The 24,527-nt window shown below is 38.6% G+C and overlaps 1 protein-coding gene across 4 annotated transcripts in view; it reads left to right on the top strand.

Annotated features, from left to right (window-relative positions):
* The window catches only part of rbfox3a (RNA binding fox-1 homolog 3a), a gene marked incomplete at its 3' end in the record, with an annotated part of 340,149 nt that overhangs the window by 131,823 nt on the left and 183,799 nt on the right, over positions 1-24,527 (top strand). For all 4 annotated transcript variants that reach the window (XM_084135436.1, XM_084135433.1, XM_084135434.1 and 1 more), the window contains exon 3: positions 764-841. In XM_084135436.1, coding sequence (XP_083991562.1) covers positions 820-841 — 22 coding nt within the window. In that variant the 5' untranslated portion in view covers positions 764-819. The remainder of the gene's footprint in view (positions 1-763; positions 842-24,527) is intronic.

Genomic DNA, 24,527 nt, shown 5'->3' with positions numbered 1-24,527 from the left:
AGTGATTTCTTACTCACCAGAATGTTTCTCTAAATAAGAATGTGATTTGAAGCCAACTGCTATCACGTACACACAGCCAAACCTGCCTTAGTTCAGTCGATTTTAAATTAACCGTGACATCAGGCCCATTTTCTCACCGGGTCAGACCAACAGAATGATTATTGTTCTTATCCAACTATCAGACTGAGTTGTTTCCATTTGGAAAGGGTTAACAGGACGTGAGGGGGTTTGTTGTTAATATATGCCTTGTGTGTTTGCAGCTTCCATGTGTATGTATCCAAAGAGTGCATTTTTTGCTTTATTTATCCATATGTGAGGTGGCACACAAGCTGGTGTGTGTGCTCCAAATGTTACGGAAGATCCACTTCAACACCAGCGTAGCATGAAGCACAGTTGCATACATGCAGAGGATTTGGTGGTTCTGGTAGGGCTCTGAGTTTATCTAAACCCTGCAGGTCCTCTGACTGTTCCTCAATCCCCTTGCAAATTATCATAACAAGGGCATGCTAAAATGAAAAATCAAACAAACAAAAAAACAATTAAAGTCCAAACACACAAACATATTCACTAAAACAAGGATTTTCAGAGCAATCTGTAATGTAAATTGGGAGCTCACTCTCTTTGTAATGGTAGACGGACTTTACTAAATTCAAAGGAAATTTAAAATACCACGTTTTGAGGAATTAAATGTTTTTTTGTTTGTGTGTAATTTCTGTGGCTTACATTCTTGCTCAAAACTTGTCACTTTTTCTCTCTCCCGCAGGAATCGGACACTTCTGTGGTTGCAGTGAGACCCCACAAGCTCAGACACAGCTGTACATGGAGACCCCTATCTGGGCAGGTGAGTGTGTTTGTGGAGGTCATGGACCAGATATGTTGTTTGGATGAGTAAGTGAAGATGTGTATGTGTGTGTGTAGAATGAATCATCCCCATTTGAAGTGACACATGCCCCGTCTGATTTTTTAGCTAAGTTAAAATGTAACTTCGCCAATTTTCAACATTTCAACCCGTTTTTTTTATTGTTAAAATGTCGGTAGTAGCTATATGTAAATGGACAATGTTTACTCGCTCTCCGTGTTATCTGGACTGAGAAATTCACATTTATTTGTCAGCAGAAGACTTTTGACAACTTGTGAAAACTACAGATTACACTTCTGCATTTTTGTATTCCCACCCACGGACAGTCAGATCGACAGAGGGTTATTAACAGAACAGTTATTGTAAAATTGTACCGTACTATGTCTACTCTTTAAACAGCATTTTGGTAAAAATGGAACACTTTTGCAACAGATTTCTTACCTGTACACGACAGCATTTTGCTTCGGGAGGTTGGGCGGAACTGACAGAACGGCAGTTTCTTCCAGTTTTTTCCCCTCCGTTTGACCTAAAACACTGTGTTCATAGTCATCGAGTTTGAAATGTTTACTACAAACATGGAGGTTTTTTTTTTTTCAGATTGTCTGTCACAGCGTTTTGTCCGTATTTACAATTCTTTGCAGCCTTTAGCCATTACCTACAACTCGCTGGATCATTCACTGGAAACTGAAAATAACTCACTCCCGCTAAATGTTTACTCTTTGAATTCTTGCACCCCTGAACAATAGAAGTTGACACCATTATACCTAAAAGTTTGCTAAGAAGTATTTCCTACTAAAGCAAGGTGATATTTGACTCTGGCAAACATATACATAGGGGACTGGTGAGAGTGGCCATGGACGGCAACATGCCCAGTGCATTATGGGTGTTTATTTTTTTCTATCTATTTGGCAAAAGGAAAGACAACTGCCTTTTTTTCTATTTTCTCTAGTCAAGTAGCACTGATTTAAAAAAAAAAAAATATATATATATATATATATATATATATATATATATATCACCTTTCTACTGTATAGTCAGCCAACTTTTACTGAAACCCTGAAATTTAAACAGAAAATGATGGCATAATCTCACTCTCATGTCGCTCCAAACTCGTAAGACAAAATGTCAAAGCTTCCTCTTTTCCTTCCCCTTTCATACTGAACAAAAGCTGTACTACTAGACATAACACATTATGCTCATATTGTTGAAAATATTTATTTGTATATTTTTCCCCTTTCGCCTAGGGCACCAAAAGAGCCTGATTGCCACTGGTGACCCCTCAATATATCGGTGCATGATCATCCTGGTTTTGAGTTGTGTGTTTTCAAGAGTAAATGGTGCTGTAAGCAAAGGTTAGATTGAAATTGAATCTGACTCTTCAATTCATGGGGTGGATTTCATATTTTTGCACAATTTACATTTACAGGCTTTTTCTCTCGCTCCTATATCATCCTTATCCGCTGTATGTCTCAGTGTCATTGTTGTTTTCCGTCTGTCTGGGGTGTTTCCTCTGTGGATCAGTTACATTACTAGAAACCTGGTTCAGATAGAGATTAGGTCTCAATCATTAATATTTGCATATAACGTGTACAGACATACAAAGATTTTCCATCACATTCGTTGAAAATATGAAGCTTGTTTTATATTATATATTACATACATTCGTGTGTGTGTGTGTGTGTGTGTGTGTGTGTAGTTATTTAAGTTTTTATATAATATAGTTATATATACATATATACGTTTGTGTGTATATAATTATGCACTAATAAGTAGCCTAATATAAATAGGCCTACATATTGGAATTTTTGGCTTGGACTAAGGACATGAGATGTTTGATGGTTAAGGTATGATGCAGTGAAAGCGTGGCAGTGTGTGAGTGGAGGTGATTTTGTATGAGGCGCCACGTAGGATTTAAATCAAACTTCGCTCATCAATACATACATAACACATGTGCATATACACCTATAAATTACTTGCATATACATGTATACTATTGGATGTTCAAAATACATATATGAAATACACGTGCACACTAATATGAAATCCATACCAATACATATTATGTTAGTCATGAATGCATATACACTTGTGAATAACTTGCATATACATATAAACTTCCATGCATATACACCTATAAACACTCGCACATACATATAAACTTCCATGCATATACACCTATAAATACTCGCACATACATATAAACTTCCATGCATATACACCTATAAACACTCGCACATACATATAAACTTCCATGCATATACACCTATAAATACTCGCACATACATATAAACTTCCATGCATATACACCTATAAACACTCGCACATACATATAAACTTCCATGCATATACACCTATAAACACTCGCACATACATATAAACTTCCATGCATATACACCTATAAACACTCGCACATACATATAAACTCGATGCGCGCATACACATCCATAAAACACTCGCGCATAAATAAAACGTGGATGCATGCTTTGTGTATATATGTATATGCGAGTGATTTCATATGTGGATGTGCGTGAACTTTTCAGTGTAAAAGGAAGTAATTTGTGCGTACACGGAATTAGCCTTTTTGATAGTTTGTTTTCCAATTTGAAATGAAATAAGCATAAACGAGAAAACAGCCCCTTTATTCGTTTTTTTCGGGGGGTTTTAAAAAAAGAAAAAAAAGCCTAAGCCTCTTACGTTGTTGATTTATATTTCAAACAAGAATTCTACATTTGCTCGCAATGTTTTTCTTACAAAAAACCTCATCATTTTGCAGGACAATTGTCTATTACAGTATACAACACAGATAGAAGGGTGCCAATAAATCTGTGGTGATATAGCCTACAACACGCTTTAAGAAAAGTTTATTTCCATCACACTGTAAAGTGTGTTTAGATATTAGCCTACATATAGATTACATATACCAAAGATTTTACATATAAACTGGGTCAGCATACTGTTAATTACAGTTAGTACCATGGGAAGTATAGGAAATTGGAAATTGCCCTTTAAAACTAAGGCTCAGTTTGTGGTTCACAATTATTTGATTAAAAACAACAAAAACAATAAAACAAAGACAAAGTCACTTATATTAAACACTTTTTAATTGATTTTTTTTGTTAACAGAAGTTATCTAGCACCTTTAATTGCCTTCGCTATCGTCCTGTCAATCACCTGTCTCATTCTCGCGGGTCGCGGCTATGATTACAGTTTCAGTAAAAATGTATTTCTCCATCATCGGTACCCACCCTCAGCCGATTGGCATTACAGTATTTGCAATCACCATCCCGTGGCAAAACGGAGCGTCTAAAAGAAAAGTTCTGACTGCTGACTGAACATTGGTCAGTGAGCCTCTCCCGCTCGGCGCTGTCAAGCGCAGCTTCACCACACAGATTTAACTCCGCACAGCTAAATAAAACAGGCTGGTGGCAGACTAATAATTAATATTTCTGATGTAAAGATTTCTGTGAAACGCGTAAAGTTGCACAGAAGAAAGCCTAATAGGACCTGCCCTGTACAGTTTAAGAATCTGTAGCCATAGTAGAGGACTATTATTTTGTTGAACACACCCGAGCGACAACTGATGACGTCACATGCTCAGACTTGCTTGACCAATCGGCGGAAGGGGGCGTGTCAGGCCGCCCACATGTGGAAAACTAATTTTGAAGTCATTTATTCGTTTTTTGCCTGTGAAATAAAAAAAACGAAAAATCAAGCCGAAATCTCGTTTTTTCGTTTTTTTTTGTTTTTTTTTTACGAAAAAACGAATAAAGGGGCCGTTTTATCGTTTATGCTTATTTAATTTCAAATTGGAAAACAAACTATCAAAATTACACAAATGACTTTTACACTGAAATGCCTTCCGGTTACACTGAAATGCCTTCCTTTTACACTGAAATGCCTTCCGGTTACACTGAAATGACTTCCTTTTACACTGAAAAGTTCACGCACATCCACATATGAAATCACTCGCATATACATATATACACAAAGCATGCATCCACGTTTTATTTATGCGCGAGTGTTTTATGGATGTGTATGCGCGCATCGAGTTATATGTATGTGCGAGTGTTTATAGGTGTATATGCATGGAAGTTTATATGTATGTGCGAGTGTTTATAGGTGTATATGCATGGAAGTTTATATGTATGTGCGAGTGTTTATAGGTGTATATGCATGGAAGTTTATATGTATGTGCGAGTATTTATAGGTGTATATGCATGGAAGTTTATATGTATGTGCGAGTGTTTATAGGTGTATATGCATGGAAGTTTATATGTATGTGCGAGTATTTATAGGTGTATATGCATGGAAGTTTATATGTATGTGCGAGTGTTTATAGGTGTATATGCATGGAAGTTTATATGTATGTGCGAGTGTTTATAGGTGTATATGCATGGAAGTTTATATGTATGTGCGAGTGTTTATAGGTGTATATGCATGGCAGTTTATATGTATGTGCGAGTGTTTATAGGTGTATATGCATGGAAGTTTATATGTATGTGCGAGTGTTTATAGGTGTATATGCATGGAAGTTTATATGTATGTGCGAGTGTTTATAGGTGTATATGCATGGAAGTTTATATGTATGTGCGAGTGTTTATAGGTGTATATGCATGGAAGTTTATATGTATGTGCGAGTATTTATAGGTGTATATGCATGGAAGTTTATATGTATGTGCGAGTGTTTATAGGTGTATATGCATGGAAGTTTATATGTATGTGCGAGTATTTATAGGTGTATATGCATGGAAGTTTATATGTATGTGCGAGTGTTTATAGGTGTATATGCATGGAAGTTTATATGTATGTGCGAGTGTTTATAGGTGTATATGCATGGAAGTTTATATGTATGTGCGAGTGTTTATAGGTGTATATGCATGGCAGTTTATATGTATGTGCGAGTGTTTATAGGTGTATATGCATGGAAGTTTATATGTATGTGCGAGTGTTTATAGGTGTATATGCATGGAAGTTTATATGTATGTGCGAGTGTTTATAGGTGTATATGCATGGAAGTTTATATGTATGTGCGAGTGTTTATAGGTGTATATGCATGGAAGTTTATATGTATGTGCGAGTATTTATAGGTGTATGCGTGCGTCAAGTTTATATGTATTCATGACTAACATAATATGTATTGGTATGGATTTCATATTAGTGTGCACGTGTATTTCATATATGTATTTTGAACATCCAATAGTATACATGTATATGCGAGTAATTTATAGGTGTATATGCACGTGTGTTATGTATGTATTGATGAGCGAAGTTTGATTTAAATCCTACGTGGCGCCTCATAATTTTGAGTTTACTATGCCAATCAGGTCATTGCATGGCACTCTGTATTTTTGAGTTATTGTGATTGTTTAATTTTGTTTTGTGTCTTGTATTTTCTGTTACTGCTGTAACACCTTAATTTCCCCTTTGGGAACAATAAAGGAAGTCTGAGTCTGATGTAGATATATTATGAACGCTTATGTGGTTTGTCTGAATGCCCTCAGTTGTTTCTGATATTCTAAATTTAGAAAGTGTGAACTAATTCATAGATCATGATTTCTGCTTGAAAATGTCTGCATACAAGTTTTACCCACTTATACATTAAAGCAGAAACTTCATGTGCACCTTCCTGATCTTACCTTCCTTTTTTCCTGAGTAGTGCAAAGCTGCCTTACTGAAATGACTGATACAGTTACATCTCTGGTGTGTGTGTGTGTGTGTGTGTGTGTGTGTGTGTGTGTGTGTCCTTCACAGCAGTGGTTGTCAACTGCAGGAATAAAACTATGCTAAATGCAAAAAATAAATGATGAAATTGATAGCAAAATTAAAACTCAAAAGGCTTATAAACTTTTAAAAGTCAGGAGACGATTCCCATATCCAGTTGTTGATATCAAACTCTACGGTGTCATCTGTCACTATTGAAGCTCGCCAAATTAGACAGATGCCAGTGTGGGCAGGTTGCATGACATACTGTTATCCTTGATATTGCACGATGCAAGATAAGAGAAATAACTATAAATTGCTTATTTTACATTTTGGTGCCGTGTTGGGAGACTACTTGATGTCCAAATTAAAATTTGGGTCCTGAACCAAACTAGTTGCGAATTGCTACTACAGGGCTGTAAATGAGCTTGTGTCTTTAAAAGTGGAGTGGAGAGGAGAGGGCCGGAGCGAGGGAGTGAGAGAGGAGTGGTTTAAGTAGTGCTGACGACAGGCCTTTGATTCTGAGCATGCCCATTAGAGGGAGCCATAAATCCTGGGCTCTCTGGACTGCCTGTGTCAGCAGTCCATGGAATGAATTGATATTAAACGCGACAAAAAGCCTCTTTAATTCTGCCTCCACCAGCCCCTCTCTCTCTCTCTCTCTCTCTCTCTCTCTCTCTCTCTCTCTCTCTCTCTCTCTCTCTCTCTCTCTCTCTCTCTCTCTCTCTCTCCCTTTTCCTCCATTTCTTCTCTCTGCCTCCCCCTGTTCTGGACGGTAATTGAAAAGAGGGAGGAGAAAAAAAAGCCCAGTGAAGCCAAGCCTGTCATCATAAAAACATCTGCAATTACATCCGCTCTATTCATTATTTATGAAAGTCATTAATTAAATATTACTCACAAATAGCAATAGCATTTTCCCCCTTTTTTACCCCCATGTTGTCTTTGCAATGGGCACGTTTTCTGCCAAAACACCACAATGCCGTCAGCAGTAAACATTTATGTTTAGACATTAAGAACGATTATGAGGTTTATGTTAGCGCATTTGCGCCGTGGCCAATCCCTGTGGTGGACAGAGTGGCCTTTACTTTCTGACAGAGGCGGAAATCTACTTCTTCCACGTCGGCGTTGTCACCGCACACCTTAGTGCTGAAATAATGGAGATAACTTGATTCACTTTCAGGCAAATGGGATATTCTAAAATGGCCTCCTTTCTCATTTTTATTGGCCTGTCTAAAAATGTCCCGTAATGAGAAGAGGAAGTGCTGTCACAGGATGACATCACCCCCACACATGATGTGCTAAAACTGTAAGCGGTGGGATTTCAGGTGCCAAATTGATAAGTTAGACCTGTTATTCCCAAAATTGTAAAGATGAGGAACGATACATCAAATGAGGAGCTCCGTGGCGTGACGCTCTTTTAAAACGAGCCGGATGACATTCTAAGTAGGAGCCGGGCCGCTCTGAGAGCACCGACCAGCGCCAGGTACAGCTGTTGTAACTCTTTCACTTAGCGGGGCCCCTACGTGGAGGCTCTCAGCCGGTACGAGGGGCCGCGCTCACGACACGTACGTGATGGATTGAGTCGGGGAAAGCCATCATCTGGTCGTGCACGCGCGTGCTGTGCGAGGTGGGCCTAGCGTGATTAATGATATTTGCCTGGAGTCATCGAAAGCTGGATTTAAGTATTTCGGATTTAAAGTAACATTCGTCTCTATTGTTCACAGCGAGAGAGGCATTAGTCAAATTCAGCCACGTCTCGGCAGACGACGACGCTCCAACCCCTGGAGCACGCTGTGTAACAGTGCGGTTGTCTCGCTCTCGCGTCGACAAATTATTCATGCAATTTTCGCCCGTTTTGTCTGATTATCTACAAATCTCTCTCACAACTGAGTTTATCATCCTGCCAAAATCATTTATTTCTCAGTAGTATTTCCGCTGAGTAAATGTTTGATGAATTGCTGTCATTATGCCTGTTTTTAAAGTGCAAATATATTCTGCCAAATATAGGGCTTTGTTTATAATGGTAATTTTGCAGCAAAAAAAAAAGGGGGGGAAAATACACTTTTTCCATGTTAAATAAGACCTCTAAACATGACAATATCTGCTGGATCAGATCAAGTGATTTTCAGTATAAAGTAAAACTTTTCTCTTTTTTTTTAAGCAACTATCAAGTAATTTTCAGTAAAATACCTTTTTTAAGTTAAATAATAAAGCCTCAAGGCCAAGTTGTAAGGGGCATGTTTCTTTTTTTCCACTATATTTTGAGTTCCGCGTTCCCAAGGTGAAGGGCCATTGATGCCATTAACAGAATGGACAGAGAGAGGGAAAAATCCCTTGTGACAACTGAGTAATGAGATGAAATGATAGACCTGGCTCGGGTCTGGCACTGGTATTTTGTAACTGTAAACGTCCTGAACTCAGCATTAAACTGAGCATCTGATCCAAGACTAACAAAGATCCTCAAGGTCAAAGACTCACTCGTCCCTCTAAAATAGAGTTCCTTAAATCGCTTAGCAAAGCATAATTTGTGCACCGTGTTTCCTTCGGCTCAAATAAATCACTCTGTGTAGATGGCCAAATACAAACGTCCAAGTACGACTGATACTAACAGACTTACCTTTTTTCGAGCACTGAGCCAGATATCAGCCCTCTTTGGTCAGATGCTTTCAAAAAGCAAAGGGGTGAAAGAGCAAAGATTGCACCTGACTGCCTCGCCGCTCTGTTTCTGTACGTCTGCAGCTTCTGCGGATCTGTCAATGGAAATCCAATTGCCGGGAAAGCGTTCAATCTTAACTCGGTTACCTTGGTGGATAGTGGCATCCACTGTATCCACTGCTGCCTGTTTGAGCTGTTTGTTTTAGGCCTAAATCACGGCAGATGGGCTGTGTGCAAGTGCACCGTGAGGAAAATATACATTTGGAATTACTCAAAGCCGACGCAAAGCCTTGCTGGGGACTTCAAAGAACAGAATATTATAATTCATGCTGTAAAATATTGAGAACCAGGGGAAATATGCAAAAGAGTGCTTACTCAGTATCTGCCCTTTTTACACACCACTTATTTAGCACACTGTCTTGCAGTGTTATTGTGCAACAGGTTTTAAAGAGACAGTTCCAATTTAAAGTTTTGTGGTCATTTACTTGGCCTCATGCCATTCAAAATCTGTATGAATTTCTTTCTTCTGTCAAACACAAAAGGAGATATCTTGAAGAATGTTCACAATGCTTTCTTCCATAGAATAAAATTGGATGGTAAACACAGCTGTCAATCTCCCAAAAAAACAACAACAACCATGTGATTAAAATAATAAAAACATCATAACGTGACTTAATATATTGCAAGTCTTTTGAAGTCGTATGATAGCTTTATTTGAGGAACAAGCAGAAATTGAAGTTATTTTCTGGATATTTTGCTTGACAGTCTTCTTGCTTGATGAAAAAAAAATCGTCAAAAGTTGTAAAATATCCATGGAGTTTTAAATTTTATTTATTTACATGACTTTTCTAGGTCTAGAAATCACACTTTAAAATGTTAAATTGGGATATCTCATAAACCCAGTTTTTTAAACCCTCCACATTTTAATATTTTGGGGATATTTTCACTTTCACTTTCTGGTCACCATTCACTTTCATTGTATGCAAAAAAGCACCATAGACATTCATCTATAAATATCTCCTTTCGTACTATGCAGAGAGAAAAAAGTCAAACAGGTCCTCAGGTCCAAAGACATAAGGGTGAGTAAATTAATTGAAATGTTTTGGGTGAACTGTCCTTTTAATGTTGCACCCTCATGTACATTCTTTGTCAGTAGTGAGGTTTTATATGCCTTGCTGTGGCTTGCCATTGTGAACGCCATTGAGGGCAATATTGGAAACACTTTGGTTATAAAGGGGCTTTTCTCTCACACTCACCCTTACGAGTGCTCTTCAAATGAGGGCTTTCTAATCGTAATTACACCCGAGACTGTTTGGCTTGTATCAGCTCTCATCAGGAGCCCCTCTGGCCAAATCACAGGACTCAAATCAGAGTCTCAATGACACGCCTTTAATTAGAAAGTTTTGATGTTTTAAAATGCTTCTTGGACAGGATCTCGGGGGTTCTTTGAAGCATGGAGACATGACATTGATTATCGAAAGATGTCTCTGTGTCAGTTGCTGCAAGGAAGCGCAAACAGGAAGTTAATCTTAGCTAGCGTCCTATCCTCTGTCATACAGACGAGAAATGATTGCGATGTGGTTGACATGCTGATACACATGATACGTTATAGTCTGTGATCATTTGATTAGCAGTGTTGTAGTCAGGATTATTCAATATTAAAAGAACTGTTCACCCAACAAAATTAAAATTCTGTCATTATTTACTAAACCTCATGTTGTTAGACTAACTTTCTTTCTTCTGTGGAACACAATTTTTTTTTGAGGAATATCCTGGATTATTTTTTTAATACAATGAAATTAAATGGAGATCATGGCAGTCAAGCTTCAAAATATGTAACTCGTCAAAGGGATAGTTCACAGAAAAATACAAATTCTGTCATCATTTATTCACCCTCATGTCGTTCCAAACCTGCAAGTCTTCGGAACACAAATGAAGATCTTTTTGATGAAATCTGAGAGCTTTCTGTTTCTCCATTGACAACCTCATTGTGGAAGCTCAAACGTGCTGTATAACACACGAGAATGAACCTAAATGGTTCTTGAGGAATCTCAAATGTGCTGTGTTACATGTCGAGTGAACATGCTTGAGCTCCCATTTTCCACAGCTGATGTGTGAGTTGATGAATGTTTATATGTGAATACAAGCCTAAATTCAATCTGTTCATCATGTAAGGCGATCTTGTCTCTTCAGAAAATCTGAACTAAACCGCTCAATTCATATGGATTAGCTTTATGATCTCTTTATGAACTTTTTGAAGCGTCAAAGTGGTAGTTGCGTAGCTGTCAATGGAGGAACAGAAAGCTCTCAGATTTCATTAAAAAGACATTCATTTGTGTTCCGAAGATGAACGAAAGTCTTATGGGTTTGGAACGACATGAGGGTGAGTAATTCATGAAAAAAAATTCATTTTTGGGTGAACTATCCCTTTAAAGCCGGCTCACTTTCTATGAGAATAGGGAAGTCCACGCTACAATTGTTGAAATAACTCAAGCCTGATGAATGATAAAAACATTAACTGCCTTTACACTATGCAGTTTCCGTTTTTCTCAAACATCGACCCCTAGAGTCGCTGTGGAATACTTGTATTTAACGTTACTGTCGTAAATACCACTCACGCAGAGCCGTCGTTTTCCTTTCCTTGACTCTTCCGACCGCGTTTTCTTCTTCAACTCTGCCATGATTCATGTCTGAAATGCGTGCTAGTGTCTTCCATAGAGGCTGCTTCATATGTTGTTGATGTATGTGACATCGTGCCGTAAAGCAAGTCGTGATTCTCGCGAGATTTGGCGGGGCGCCACCTCTCAAACCTGCATTGCTTGTCTCCCCACCCACCCCCCGCGCTTTGCTTTCGGGATGATTCACCCTACTATGAGTTCGTTTACCATCAAAATGATTTCGAAGCTGTTAAATTAAGGTACAAATCTTGCATAGTGTGCCTTTAAGAAACCAGAGCTTGTACCTTTATAGCAGCAGAAGCCAAAGTGTGCATGCTTATAATAAAGGTTATCATCCGTTTGTGTATTATCCGTTATAGTTATCTATCTTTATATTTATTGGTGTTAATGGGCCTTTATTCACAAAAAATTCTAGTGATAAATGTCCGAATTGTGAATCTGTTGATTCAATCAATTGTTTCTCAAATATAAATCCCTGACATTAAGATCTGGTCGCAGCCGTTAACGTTTTTGTATTCCACAGGAAAAAGAAAATACAAGGATATAATATGATAAATGATGACAGAATTCTCATTTGTGGGTCAACTACTGTATTCATCTAAACAAGATTCATTCCCTAATCATTCGATTGTTGAATTGATGAAGCACTTATCCCATAGATGTAAAGTCTAAAGAACGCATATCTCACTGGCAAAGTTCCTTGCAAAGGATTACATTTGCAGAGATGTGCTGGGCTTAAACAATTTCTCCTTTCCCAACCTGCCACGGTAATATGATTAGTCAAAGCTATGTGTTTCCTTGTGGTTAATGTTCTTTTCGCTCTTAGAGATGTTTCTCCACTAGTTCCTCATCAAAAATTAACAGAGAAAAAAAAAGAAACGTAATGATAATCGCGCAGTGTTGCATTATTAAGCCTGCAGTGAGTGTTTGGAGAGGGGTGAGGGTGAGGGTACTCATCACGCTGATTTGAGGCCTCTCAAAGGACGCACAGGGTTGTTTATGAGGATAATGAGCCCTTCATCTCACCCAATACAGCGTACAATGGGCTCATTACAATTAAAATGGCTGAAAAGCAGGCCTAGTGGAAGCAGGGAATGAGCATGATGAGAACTCAGTGGGAACGTTTGGAGGAATGGTGTATTAACCGGCCAGGAAGTCATTCTTAACCCTACTGGCAGCTGAATTATGTTCCATTACTGAATTGGACCTAATGCTTTTTCTGCCAAACATATTGCTCTTGATGCCCACTTCAGGCAAAGCACTGGTAATGTCCACACTATTGCAAAATATCTCCTGAAACAGCTTGTTTTTCTCCTTCCTGTTGAAATTTCTAATGGTTTTTTTGGCCCGATAAACACAATCTTTCAACATTTATACATGCGTAAAGTGAAATGCGTCCTTTAAAAGAAGACCCTCAACCTCTGATGAGCTACTAGGATCATCAGAACGACCCATTCATGGCTTTGTATGCATCACTGTCTTCAGGCTATAAAAGAATAATGCAGTTATTGATTTGAGCATTTCAGCTCATATGTTTCCACCTCGCCCAGCTCTGCTGCCCAGATTAATTTTTGAATCTTCGATTCATGGGCACATCATATAATGAATAGAGGTGATTCATGTCATTGCTTTTAAATGCTTAAATTGATATGGTTCCCCGCTGATTGATAGTGTAACAGTGGCACACAGTCTGCGTCAGCAGTTATGCCTTAGAGAAATACGTATTGATCATGTTTGGGTGCACCATTCTATTTTTTAACTTGGTATTGCTTTCGTTTGATAGCATTATGGCTGATTTGCATAAATTTGTCCCTCAGCGTTAATTCATTACATTGTTGGAAATCCATTTTGGTTATAAGCTTAGTTTAAAGTTCTCTGCTGTAATGTGCTTTGCATTAATCCAACTTTTACTGTCAAATGTTGCACATAGTAACCTGAAATTATACGACTGGAAGCTTTAAGAGTGTAAGAGTCCCAGAGGGAGAATTACGGACCGTTTTTACACACCCTGTTCCACCTACTTGGTCCAGGAGAGACGAGGAGCAGCCGCTCTGTAATCTGTTGTTCATTTTCCCTTCATTTTTCTCCAAAGTGACATCTACTGTCCAGCAGGTGGTACCAAACATTTATCTATCCTCTCTCCCACGCCATCCAGCCTTCAGAAGATTTAGACACCCCAAACAATAGGCTCTCCAGAGACGCCTTTAGTCTGCAACACATAAGTAAACACGTGGCACTGATCCAGACAAAAGGAAAAGACAAACTGAGGTGTTTTAGACACAAAAGTTTCAGTGCAGCTAGACAAGTTTACAGTTTTTCTCCGCTGAGTTGCTGACATTTTCAAATCTCTTTCTCTCTACTTTGTCTACGAGTCGACATTCCCTTAGTGTCATGCATCGTTTCAATCAAACACTGTAAAATGTTGGGGCTGGTCGTTAATCCTCCTCTCACCCGTTTAATGGCCGCAGCAAAAATGGAGTCGTAAAATTCCCTCTCTTTTTCTCTTATAGAAGGCGGAAAGTGGGGAGAGGGACCCTGGTAGTGGGGCGGGGGGTGGTATTTGCTTCCAGCATACCTTTAAGTGCCCGTATGGCATGAAGTTACCCGTGCGAATCGCTTTGAGGTTCTCTGATCGGGGAGAGGAGTGTAAGGTTGAACGAAAGGCATCACAGACCTTTTCTAAAAACGTGCTGTAGCCTTTTTTGGTTAAAGTATTGGGCTGGAAACTGAATCTCCATTCAGTGTGTAAGATGCTTTTAAAATGTTTATCTTCTGAATTGCAAAAAAATGACTGTATTTAAACAGGTTTCCTGAACACTTCCCCATATGCCATTGATTAGATACACAGCTATCCCCAAGCTCATGCCATTGGTTGTGCCATTTTTTTTTTGATAATGCCATTATTTTTAGTTATTGCTTATTAATAGCTTTTTTTGACGTGGATAAATCGCACACTTCATCCTTAACCAAAGGTAGCTCCAGGTGGACTGTCTCTGTAAAGTCGATTTGTGTATATAGAAGAAGTCTTAGCTAAATATAAATTAGTAAATTAGTGGAACAAGCTGGATGGCCCGCTGAGGAACCGATTCCTAAGAGGGCGAGAGTCCTCTCCAGACACTAGGGTGTGCCAGCTTACGGCCCTGGATAATGCTGGAGTCAGTGGTTCTAATTTTGTCCTCCCGCTTCATTCTCTCAGCATCGTTGCCGGTGTGATAACTTCATCGCTAAACAATTAAAAGCCCGCCTTCCATTTCCGCACATGTCGGCACAAGAAGCAGCAGAGGAGCTTATTATGTGAGGACTGCGCAGGCAGCGATGCATGTAATGCAGACGACGCAAGCGGGAGAGTGCGAGAATTGTCTGGGAGCGGAGACTGTTTGCGGAACATTTGTACGTGCGAGAGGCTTTTGATGTTGTGTTGTGAAAACACATGTTAGTGCTCATTATAGCGCTGTTCCTCAGCCCTTCATTTGTATATTGTGCTGGGCACGGGCACTGAGGAGGAGCCATCTACCCTACAGAAAGTGTGCACCCTCTCTCCACATTCCCCCATTCATCATGTTGACACCAGCGCAGCTACTTTTGTGAAATGGAGAAAAATGGTTAAGTCAGCTCTTTCCCTGAGCCTCTTCCAAGTATGTGTGTGCGTGTATATTTCTGCGTGTGCTCGTATGAGGAGTTTGCGCGTGTGATGAACATTGGCTGGTATGATTTGAACATGACGTGCAAGACAAAAATTATTTTTTAACACGCTGAATGAATTGTATTTATTTATTTATTTATTTAATGGTTGCAAAAATTGCTGTCTGTTTTGCTGAATTTTACACACAGACATTCAATTAATAAAAAAAGAAAAAAATAATAATATAATTTTATATATATATATATATATATATATATATACATATATACATATATATACCTATATATATATATACCTGTTTAACCCCTAACAAGTCATAATACGTGGATGGAGACATTGTAAAACTGTAATTGCAAAAAGCAAGGTGTAACACGGTTCAACCCTATAATTACCTCATTCTAAAATCATACAGACGTATGTCTCAATCTCTTTCTCGCTCTCTCTCCATTTCTGTCTCGGTCTGGCCTGCTGTTTTGCAATATTCTCAACTAATTCTGAGATTTTATCAGTTTCCCAATCTACTGTCTGATTGAAGACTGAGGAGGACATTAACATACATGGTCTGTCACACACTAGAAGACACAAATAAATGAGCAAATTTCCATTTCCTCCCATGTCACCTTCATTTATGCCTGATGCTTTTCAAAATATCAGATTGTCCTCTTCTGTTTTGGTACTTCCAAATAATTTTCAACTTTACCCCGGGTAAGAATACCAAATATAGCAATGTTTCTGTAATGAAGAAATGTTCCTCAGTATGCACTTACACTTACCGTTTCAAATAGGTTCACAAATTCACAATGCTTTACAGCCTTTCTGTACAATTTGCTGACAATTTGTTTGTCTTATGTGTGTTATGTGTGTGTGTCCACTTGCACGTGTGTTTGTGCATGTGTGTGCACGCTAAAGAGACTATGATAGAGCCATGGACCAATTACACCTCTTTTCCTCCGCGATTGTTATCTTAAGGGCTGTTGATTAGTCTTTGTTAGGAATGTTTAATCTTCATTAAAGATTTAAGGGGAGAAAAGTCACTTGAGAAATTCGGAAATTAAATATTTAATGAGCTAATTCCTATCTATGGCTCACACCTTTACCCAGAGCTCAGTGTTTCTCATTGTCGTTAGCCATCAGAGGTCATTTTAAAACCTTTTACAGAGTAGGACATTAAAATGGATCACAGCTCATTTTTCTTGTCCACTGCAAGCACTGGACCGACATATCAGACTTTGAACTTTTAAAGTCTCCTTCTTTAAGGTTAAATCAACTAATTATGAGACTGAGATTTTATACCCTGAAGATGTCCGAAATTCAAATGAAGCCGAACCAGAGTGGGATGATTTTGTGCTGATTATCTCTATACTCGCTCTTAAGTGCTTTATTTCGGGATGTGAGTTTGTTGTGTGTCCGTCGGAGTTGACTGATGGGTAGATGTTTTAACTCGCTACAGAAGTTCCGCTTAGTTGCTCGGCTGTTTGCTGACACCAAGCGTTCACACGCAGGTTTATAGAGCCTCTTGTGGATATTGAGAGGTGTCCATGAGCGGAGAGGTTGGTCTACTCGCTCTCTGGCACTGCGAGCGAGACTCCAAGACTGAGGAGCTCGGACTCCCTTCGTGTCACACGGTATTTGTCACATTTCAGTGAAGTGAACCAGGAAATTTGCTGGGCCATTGCTCAGGAGAAGAGGCGAAAGAGAGATAGGTCCTGATGATAGAGAGGGGTGGTGTGTGAGAATGTGTGTGTGAGGGAGAAAAGAGATTGATAGAGGCAGTAGGTTCCATCTGACATCTGCTGAATTGTCCTCTTTACAGTTTGGCACCATAAGGACATTTGAACTCATGGGTAGCTCAAACTGTTTCATACAGTTTGAAATATAAATGGCCTACCTTTCTAAAACTACCAGCATGGATTTGTATCCTTGTGTTTTGCAAGAGGTCTCAAGTAAAAATTTTGCTCAACTGACAAGATAATTTTTGGTACAGTACCGGGCCGGTAAGATTTTTTAAAATGTTTTTTTTTTTTAAATAAGTCTCTTATACTCTCCAAGCCTGCATTTATTGTATTTGAACAAAAATACAGAGAAACCCGTAATACTGTGAAATATAATTACAGTTTATGATGACAGTTATATTGCAACGTCAAGGTCATGGGTTCGATTCCCATGAAAAGCAAGAACTGATTAGAATGTAAAATGTGTACCTTGAAATGCAATGCAAGTTGCTTTGGATAAAAGCGTCTAGCAAATGTAAAAATGTAAATGTAAATATACAGTATATCCTGTGATGAAGCTGAATTTTCAGTAGCTATTACTCCAGTCTTCAGTCACATGGTCCTTCAGCAAAAATTCTCAAGGAACATTTCTTATTATTATTGATGTTGAAAACAGTGCTGTTTATTTTTTTCTAATTTTTTTTTCTTTTCTGTTTGTATTTTTTGTATAAACTCTGATACCTTTTCTAGGATTCTTTTAGTATTAATTTCTTTATAAAAAAAAAACAAAAAAACTGACCCCAAACTTTTGAATGGTTGTATATAATGTACATGTTATTACATTTTGTTGGTACAGATGTATTTCAGTAATTATTATTTTGTGATTTCACTTAAAATGACACATACATGTCATTTACATTTTTCCTTCACCCGTAATTTCTTTATTCTTGAACACCACCCCTTTTACCTTTCTTAGTCAATTACACTTTCTTTAGTATTTTCTAATTAATGAATTTATGTTGTTGTATACTATTTTGTTTTAGTTTGCATATTTGTATGAATATGAAAATAATCATTTTATAATATGATTATAAAATATTTGGCATGCCAATATAGAACACTAAAACTGAAAAAGAAAAAAAATTGATAAGAGAAATGGAACATTTGTCTTTGTCAGACATTGCTGACCTGTACTGTTCAAGTTCACTACTGATGGTGAAGGATAATACTTAGTGTAATGAACTTTAGTGTTTTAAAGACTGATTTGATTGATCTGATGAAATAGCATTTGTTGCATTTCTTCAAGAAAAATCAACACCAAGTAAAGCTTTCCTGAACATCGGAAGGCATCAGGCCGATTGCTGTTGTCAGTGCTGGTTGAGGAAAAGGCCTCCACTGTGGAAAGGAGTCCTATTGACCAGGCCTGTAAAAGGATGCTGCACATGTTCATTTAGCTGGTCGCCCACTCCTGGGAGGCCATTGATTGCCTCATAGTGAGACTGTAATCTGCGTGATTTTAACTTGAAGAGGGGTTTCAACGGAGCACGGGCACATTTTATTGCAGGTGGAGAGGACCCTGGGGGAGGGGATCGGGGTCTCAGGGGCAGTATAGAAGATGGGGATTGGGGGGGCTCTTAAAACGAGCTGAGGGTGAGTTGTTAAGTCATTGATTACTTGCCGACTGAGATTACAGAGGTGTAATGGCTGTGCGCAGATAACATGGCAAGTGCTTTCTCTCGCTCTCAGTGAGCATGTGTGTTCTCGTGCTGCTGTTCTTGTTCTTTAAAGGAATAGTTTGCCCGAAAATGAATAATGTCAACATTTATTCACTTTCATGTTGTTCTGTTTGACGTTCTTCTGAGAAGCACAAAAAAGGAGAAAGTTTTTTTAAGAATACCATGGCAAATTCTATTCTTTTCTCATATTTCATGTCAAGTCTTTTGAAGCTGTACAGTACCTTTGTGTGAGGAACAGATCAAAGTTATTTATTGCACTTTATATTGGCATGCACAATAAATCGACAACATTTCAGTTATCAAATTATGTTATTGTTTTAGATTGTTTTTATTATCATATCAATCAATGTTGGATATGTATCTGTTGATATTGGATATTTAATTGTCCATGCATTTTTTCCCTATTTTTATATGTAGATTACCTTTGCTGTCATCTAACACTCAAAGTGAATTTAACTAATAGATAAATAAAAAAAAAAAAAAAAAAATATATATATACTAAAATGCTTTTGAAATGCATTTATTTTATGCTAAGTATACTATAAATACGTTTACATATTTATTTACTTAAAACAAATATCCTGCAGTTGTACTTTTGGTATACTAAATTAGTATACTTAAAGTCTGCTAAATAAGTACAACTATTTTTGTACTTCATGTACTTTAGTTATCCAGAAATAGTGCTGAGGTCCAACTACAGATATACTTTTAAGTATATTTGATTGTGCTAAAATGGAACTATTGCATTTTAAGTATACAAAGATCACACTATCCTTACTAATAGATATTAAACACATTTAGGCTTAATATTAAGAAAGTGCATTGTGCAATATAGAAGTATTCAAAATAAAGTTTATTAATTATAATATTTATAACAGTAAGTCTCAAGCAATATGTCAGTAAATATGTTAATGGATTTGTAGTATACTTAGAATTAAAATTATTTTAAATACATTTTGGTATGTGTGTTTTTCACTAGGGTAATAATTCATTAAATTATGTAATCTTTAATCAAATGGCTTCAGATCATTTGAAATATATCACACGATTCATATGAAGCATTTTTAGAATGCTTTTTTTTTTTTTTTTTTTTTTTCATCTTGGAGATTAATAGCCCAAGTGCCTCTTCATTTTCATCATATGAAAAGAGTAACCAGGACAATCGTAAAATATGTGAATAAATGAATTGTTTTGGGTGAACTTTTCCTTTAAAGGAAGCTGCCTTTTTATTTCTGGCTGGCACTCACGTCCTGCGTCGTAGTTCTTGCTGTTATCCTTATGTCAAACAAAAACACAACCATTACGAAATCCCCGTTGGTTGCAGCGGAGTGATCAGAGCCCTCTGCAAGCATAATTGATGCGTTTGCTAACGCCACAGAGGTGTTCGAAGAGGGACTAAAATGGCAGTATCATAATTTCAAACTTTAACAAAACAAATTGTATTAACATGGCCAGCCAGCCCTAATGGTGCGGACTGGAGATGTGGTGCTTGTTTTAGCTGTAAATTGCACTCAGCAGGGAGTCCCCTGGGCTTCTGGCCATTTACACTCCTAATGAGTTATTGGGCACCCAAGAGCAGTGGCTCTAATTGCTTTGGCTTTTTCACTCCAGTCGTCCAAACTGGAGGCATTAGCTTCCTGGTTAAGAGGACCGAGAATGAGGGGGGAAAGCAGGAAAACAAGACAGCTGTTGATGCCTTGATCGCTTAAGTTCACTGTCAGGTAGACGAGAAGCTATACGCGAGAAGATTCAGATGTGGTCTAACTTTTTTAGGGCCTTATTTGTTGATTGGTCTCCTGCATGTTAGTCCCAGAGTCGGAGGATCCAAGCCCAGAATTAGCCAGTCTCTTTGTGCTAAACTGGATGGATCAGGCCTTTTTAGGGTTGCTAGACTCTCACTCATGCAGTAGAAAAAAGTCTCCTCTGTTTCTGTATGTTTAAAGCAATACAATTACACACATGCCTGTATAGTGCTACTTTCCCATTATTCTTTCACCGTTTGAATTATTGATGTAATGAACAGCCACGCGGGACTCGTTAGAAAATGGAAATGTCTCTATATACTGGAATGTGAACCATTCTAAAAGGCAGCGTTGAGTATGTCTACTTAACCATTTCGAACATGCAACCCGCACATAAAAGCACAAATACTCTTCACTGCTGAGTGTAATTGCCATCATGTTTTTTATAACGTCTAGAGATAACTATTGGTATTGCCTTTATGGATTTTGCACTCCACCACAGAAACAAAGCTATTCCTCACACTCAAAGCCCGAAGGAACCAGCTGTTTCTGCAGGCCATCAACCTCAGAGAGATGCTGGAGACCAAGCTAAGAGGAGTCACACATCAGCTTGACCCCGTTAGGTGCGCCTCAGAGGGTTTAGGGTAAGTCAGCCGTCATCGCCAACCCCTGGAAGAAGTGATTGACAACTTGGCACGCCAATGTAGCACGCTGACTGTGCAGATGAAAATGGGGAGCGCCTGCATTTTTAATGGTCATCCATGACCATAGCAACTAGGGTTTGTAACGGCCCATCCAAACTGTCATAGAGCGGATCAAGCATCCGACGAGTCCTGCTCCTGTTAGTCTGCTTAATTATTTAGTGTGTATGTATTTACAATAGGTTGAGAAAGGCAAGAGAGAGTGGTGCAGTGTACATCTATAGCATGCATAATACATGATCCCGCTAAAGGCAATATGAGAAGGGGTGGCGCGCACTCATATTTTGGGCTTTTCGTCGCATGGGAGTTATAGTACAGAAATGCGCCATTGGAAAGCCTCGTCCGACAGATAACTGGTTCTCGTCATGCAATATTCTCTTAGTGACATCGGTGGGCTGAGCTTGAGAACAATCTACAACGCATGTTTTATTGGCTTGTTCTGGCTGTCTGGAACAACAAGGAGCGTTATGTAAAAACACCAGCATTTTGTTGAGTGCTGAACTGGAAAGTTTTGTCTTGGGAGAGCCGGAGTTCAGAAGGGAGGGGGGTTTGCTTTTGTTAAGCATGCTCTGCCTTTTCACTTCTGCTTAAGTTCCTCCTTTAATCATGAGCGTATAATTAGAGAGGCCTGCAGTATGCAAATGTATTCGCATTTTCTCCAGGTTGTTATGCAAACTTATTAAAACGTATTAAAATCATGGATAATTGCAGAGGAGCCTGTGGTGAAGATGAGTCAGATTATTATTTTTTTGCCTAATGGTAATGGGGGACAACATAGATCGCTTTTCCTCGTAATGGGTTAAATTAAGGGTTAAATATGCTGAATTGCTGGGATGGAGTGACCCGCTAGTATCAGGAAAGTATCCATCATGTGCTGTCAGTAATATCTGATTACAGAATAGATCTGAATGCAGTTTTTCCCCTCTGAAGGTCTAATGCAAATGATTAAACCTTTGCATTATTTACGCTTCAGAAGCATAGTGTTATTGTTTGGATTAAATACAATAGAGATGAATGCAGTTTTGAATATAGCAATTATCAAGGGCGGCAAAGAAAATGTTTTGACTTGACCTTTTTGTCTCCAAAACCCCCCCCAAAAAAACCCAAATGAGAGATCCACATGTGCATGATTTGTAATATCAAGTGTCCTTTTGAAAAATAGAGAGCAAAAGCTGATGTATTCACCAGCACTTTTCATTTTACTTTATACTCTATAATCACGTTTTGAGTCAATGTTTTTGAGTCTGCTGATTCTGGACAGGATCAGGACCTCAGCAATAAGTGATCCCCTGTGATATTGCTGTGTAAACTCTCTTACCATCGCCTCTATAGATCTAATGTGGTACTTGGAAATCCATTTCTGCTATAAATATTCAAATCTGTGCCTTTCAGGTCTAGAATATCACATTTAGCAAGATCAATATCACTTTGCCTTTGAAATCACGGAGGCACATTTAGTGGATACTAGGAGTTGTCACGGTACCAAAATTTCAGTAGTCAATACCAATACCAGTCAAATTTCATGATTATCATTCGTACTAATTTCGATACCGCAGAAGAAAAATAATGGGCGTTTCTATGGACAGTTTTAGCTGCCCTGTGGAAAATACATATATATATATATATATATATATATATATATATATATATATATATATATATCGCAGCAAGCCTAATGCTGAGGGTAAATTCCTTGCATTTTCTAAATCCAAAATAAATCAAATTAAATAATACTTTCATATTTTTTGCATCATTTGGCAATTTGATGGATAATCACTGCTTATAAAACTAAACTACTAAAAGTCATACAGGGGGAAACTAGGGGGGAAATTACAGATGTATTTTTTTTATTTAAAAAAAAATAATTTCACAAAATACAAATTGACTTCCTTTTAATGGCACCATGAAATCTGTGCCCAAAGTTGAAGGAACACCCTAATATGCTGCTTTTTCTGTGGTATCTACTAGCATTGTTGACATTGCTTGCGGATATCACACCATTTACTTATAATTTCCTGGACTCCACTGCAGAATTATGAAAGGTGAATTCCTTAATTCAGTTTTGTAATTTAAGATCCCTTCGATGCATTCCCCATAGCTTGAGTGCTATCACCAGGCAATTTATCATTCTGGGATGCAGCCAAAATGAGACTGAGTCTGCAAACTGTTGCTTTATGTATGAGTGGGTGATTTAGGTTTTCTTTCTTGCCCATTTCAAAGTGCATGGGACTGACAAGCGGCTCAAAAAAAGAGCTACAGGCTGAGGTTCAATGGCAGCATGGAGCTCAAAGACTCCTGTAGTAGATACCGACTTGTGGCTCTGCCACTGGCCCCAGTTATGTTTGAGCCCTTAAGCAATATGTTGGTGGTGACAACTTAAAATTTAAATGCATCAGGTTCACAGCAGATAAAACATCTGTGAGATTGTATAATGCGCATTTCTTCCCAGGACTTCGAGAACAACCTCAGCCATCAAATTTCCCTGGCAAGTTGTAATATTATCCATTCTTCAGTTTTACTTCCTGTTCTCCCGTGTAAAAAATGATGGGGTTGAGCCACAGGAGCGGCAAAGCCAATTACAGAGCAGAAATCTGATGATGTTATTCTAGGCATGATTTATGGTAATTGACCCCATGCTGCGATGGTCATAATTAATCTGCCTCGTCACTTGTGGAAAAGGCCAACTGCTGGAGTGTATATATTGCGTAGCTGTGGGATCCTATTGTCTCTCAGCGACGCAGTGAGTTGAGCCGTTCTGTCTGAATCAGCGCCTTTGTCCCCCTTAAGCCACTCTCTGCGGAGCCCAGAGCCCAGAGCCAGGTTTGCTCCTCTCTTTTTGTTGTTCTCTCCCTCCTCAACTTTTATCTCCACCATCTTTCACACCCTCATACGCACAGCGCTGCACTCTTTTCTGCTGTGTCCCTGTCCCCTGCGGCTTTGGTGACCGGGGGTTGGAAATGTGGAGGGAATGAAAGGAAGAAGGATGGGGGTGGTGGGGCGAGGGGTTTGCAGAACAGAGATGGCGTTTCCTCTCCTCTCTGGGTTTGGATTAGCATTTGTGCGGTTGGCTGGCAGCTCCCAACAAGCCTATCAGTGGATGG

The sequence above is a fragment of the Abramis brama genome (genome assembly GCF_963993115.1).
Source record: "Abramis brama genome assembly, chromosome: 14".
Lineage (NCBI taxonomy): Eukaryota > Metazoa > Chordata > Actinopteri > Cypriniformes > Leuciscidae > Abramis > Abramis brama.
Note: the sequence above shows the minus strand (reverse complement) of the source record. Positions and strands in the feature narration are given on the sequence as shown.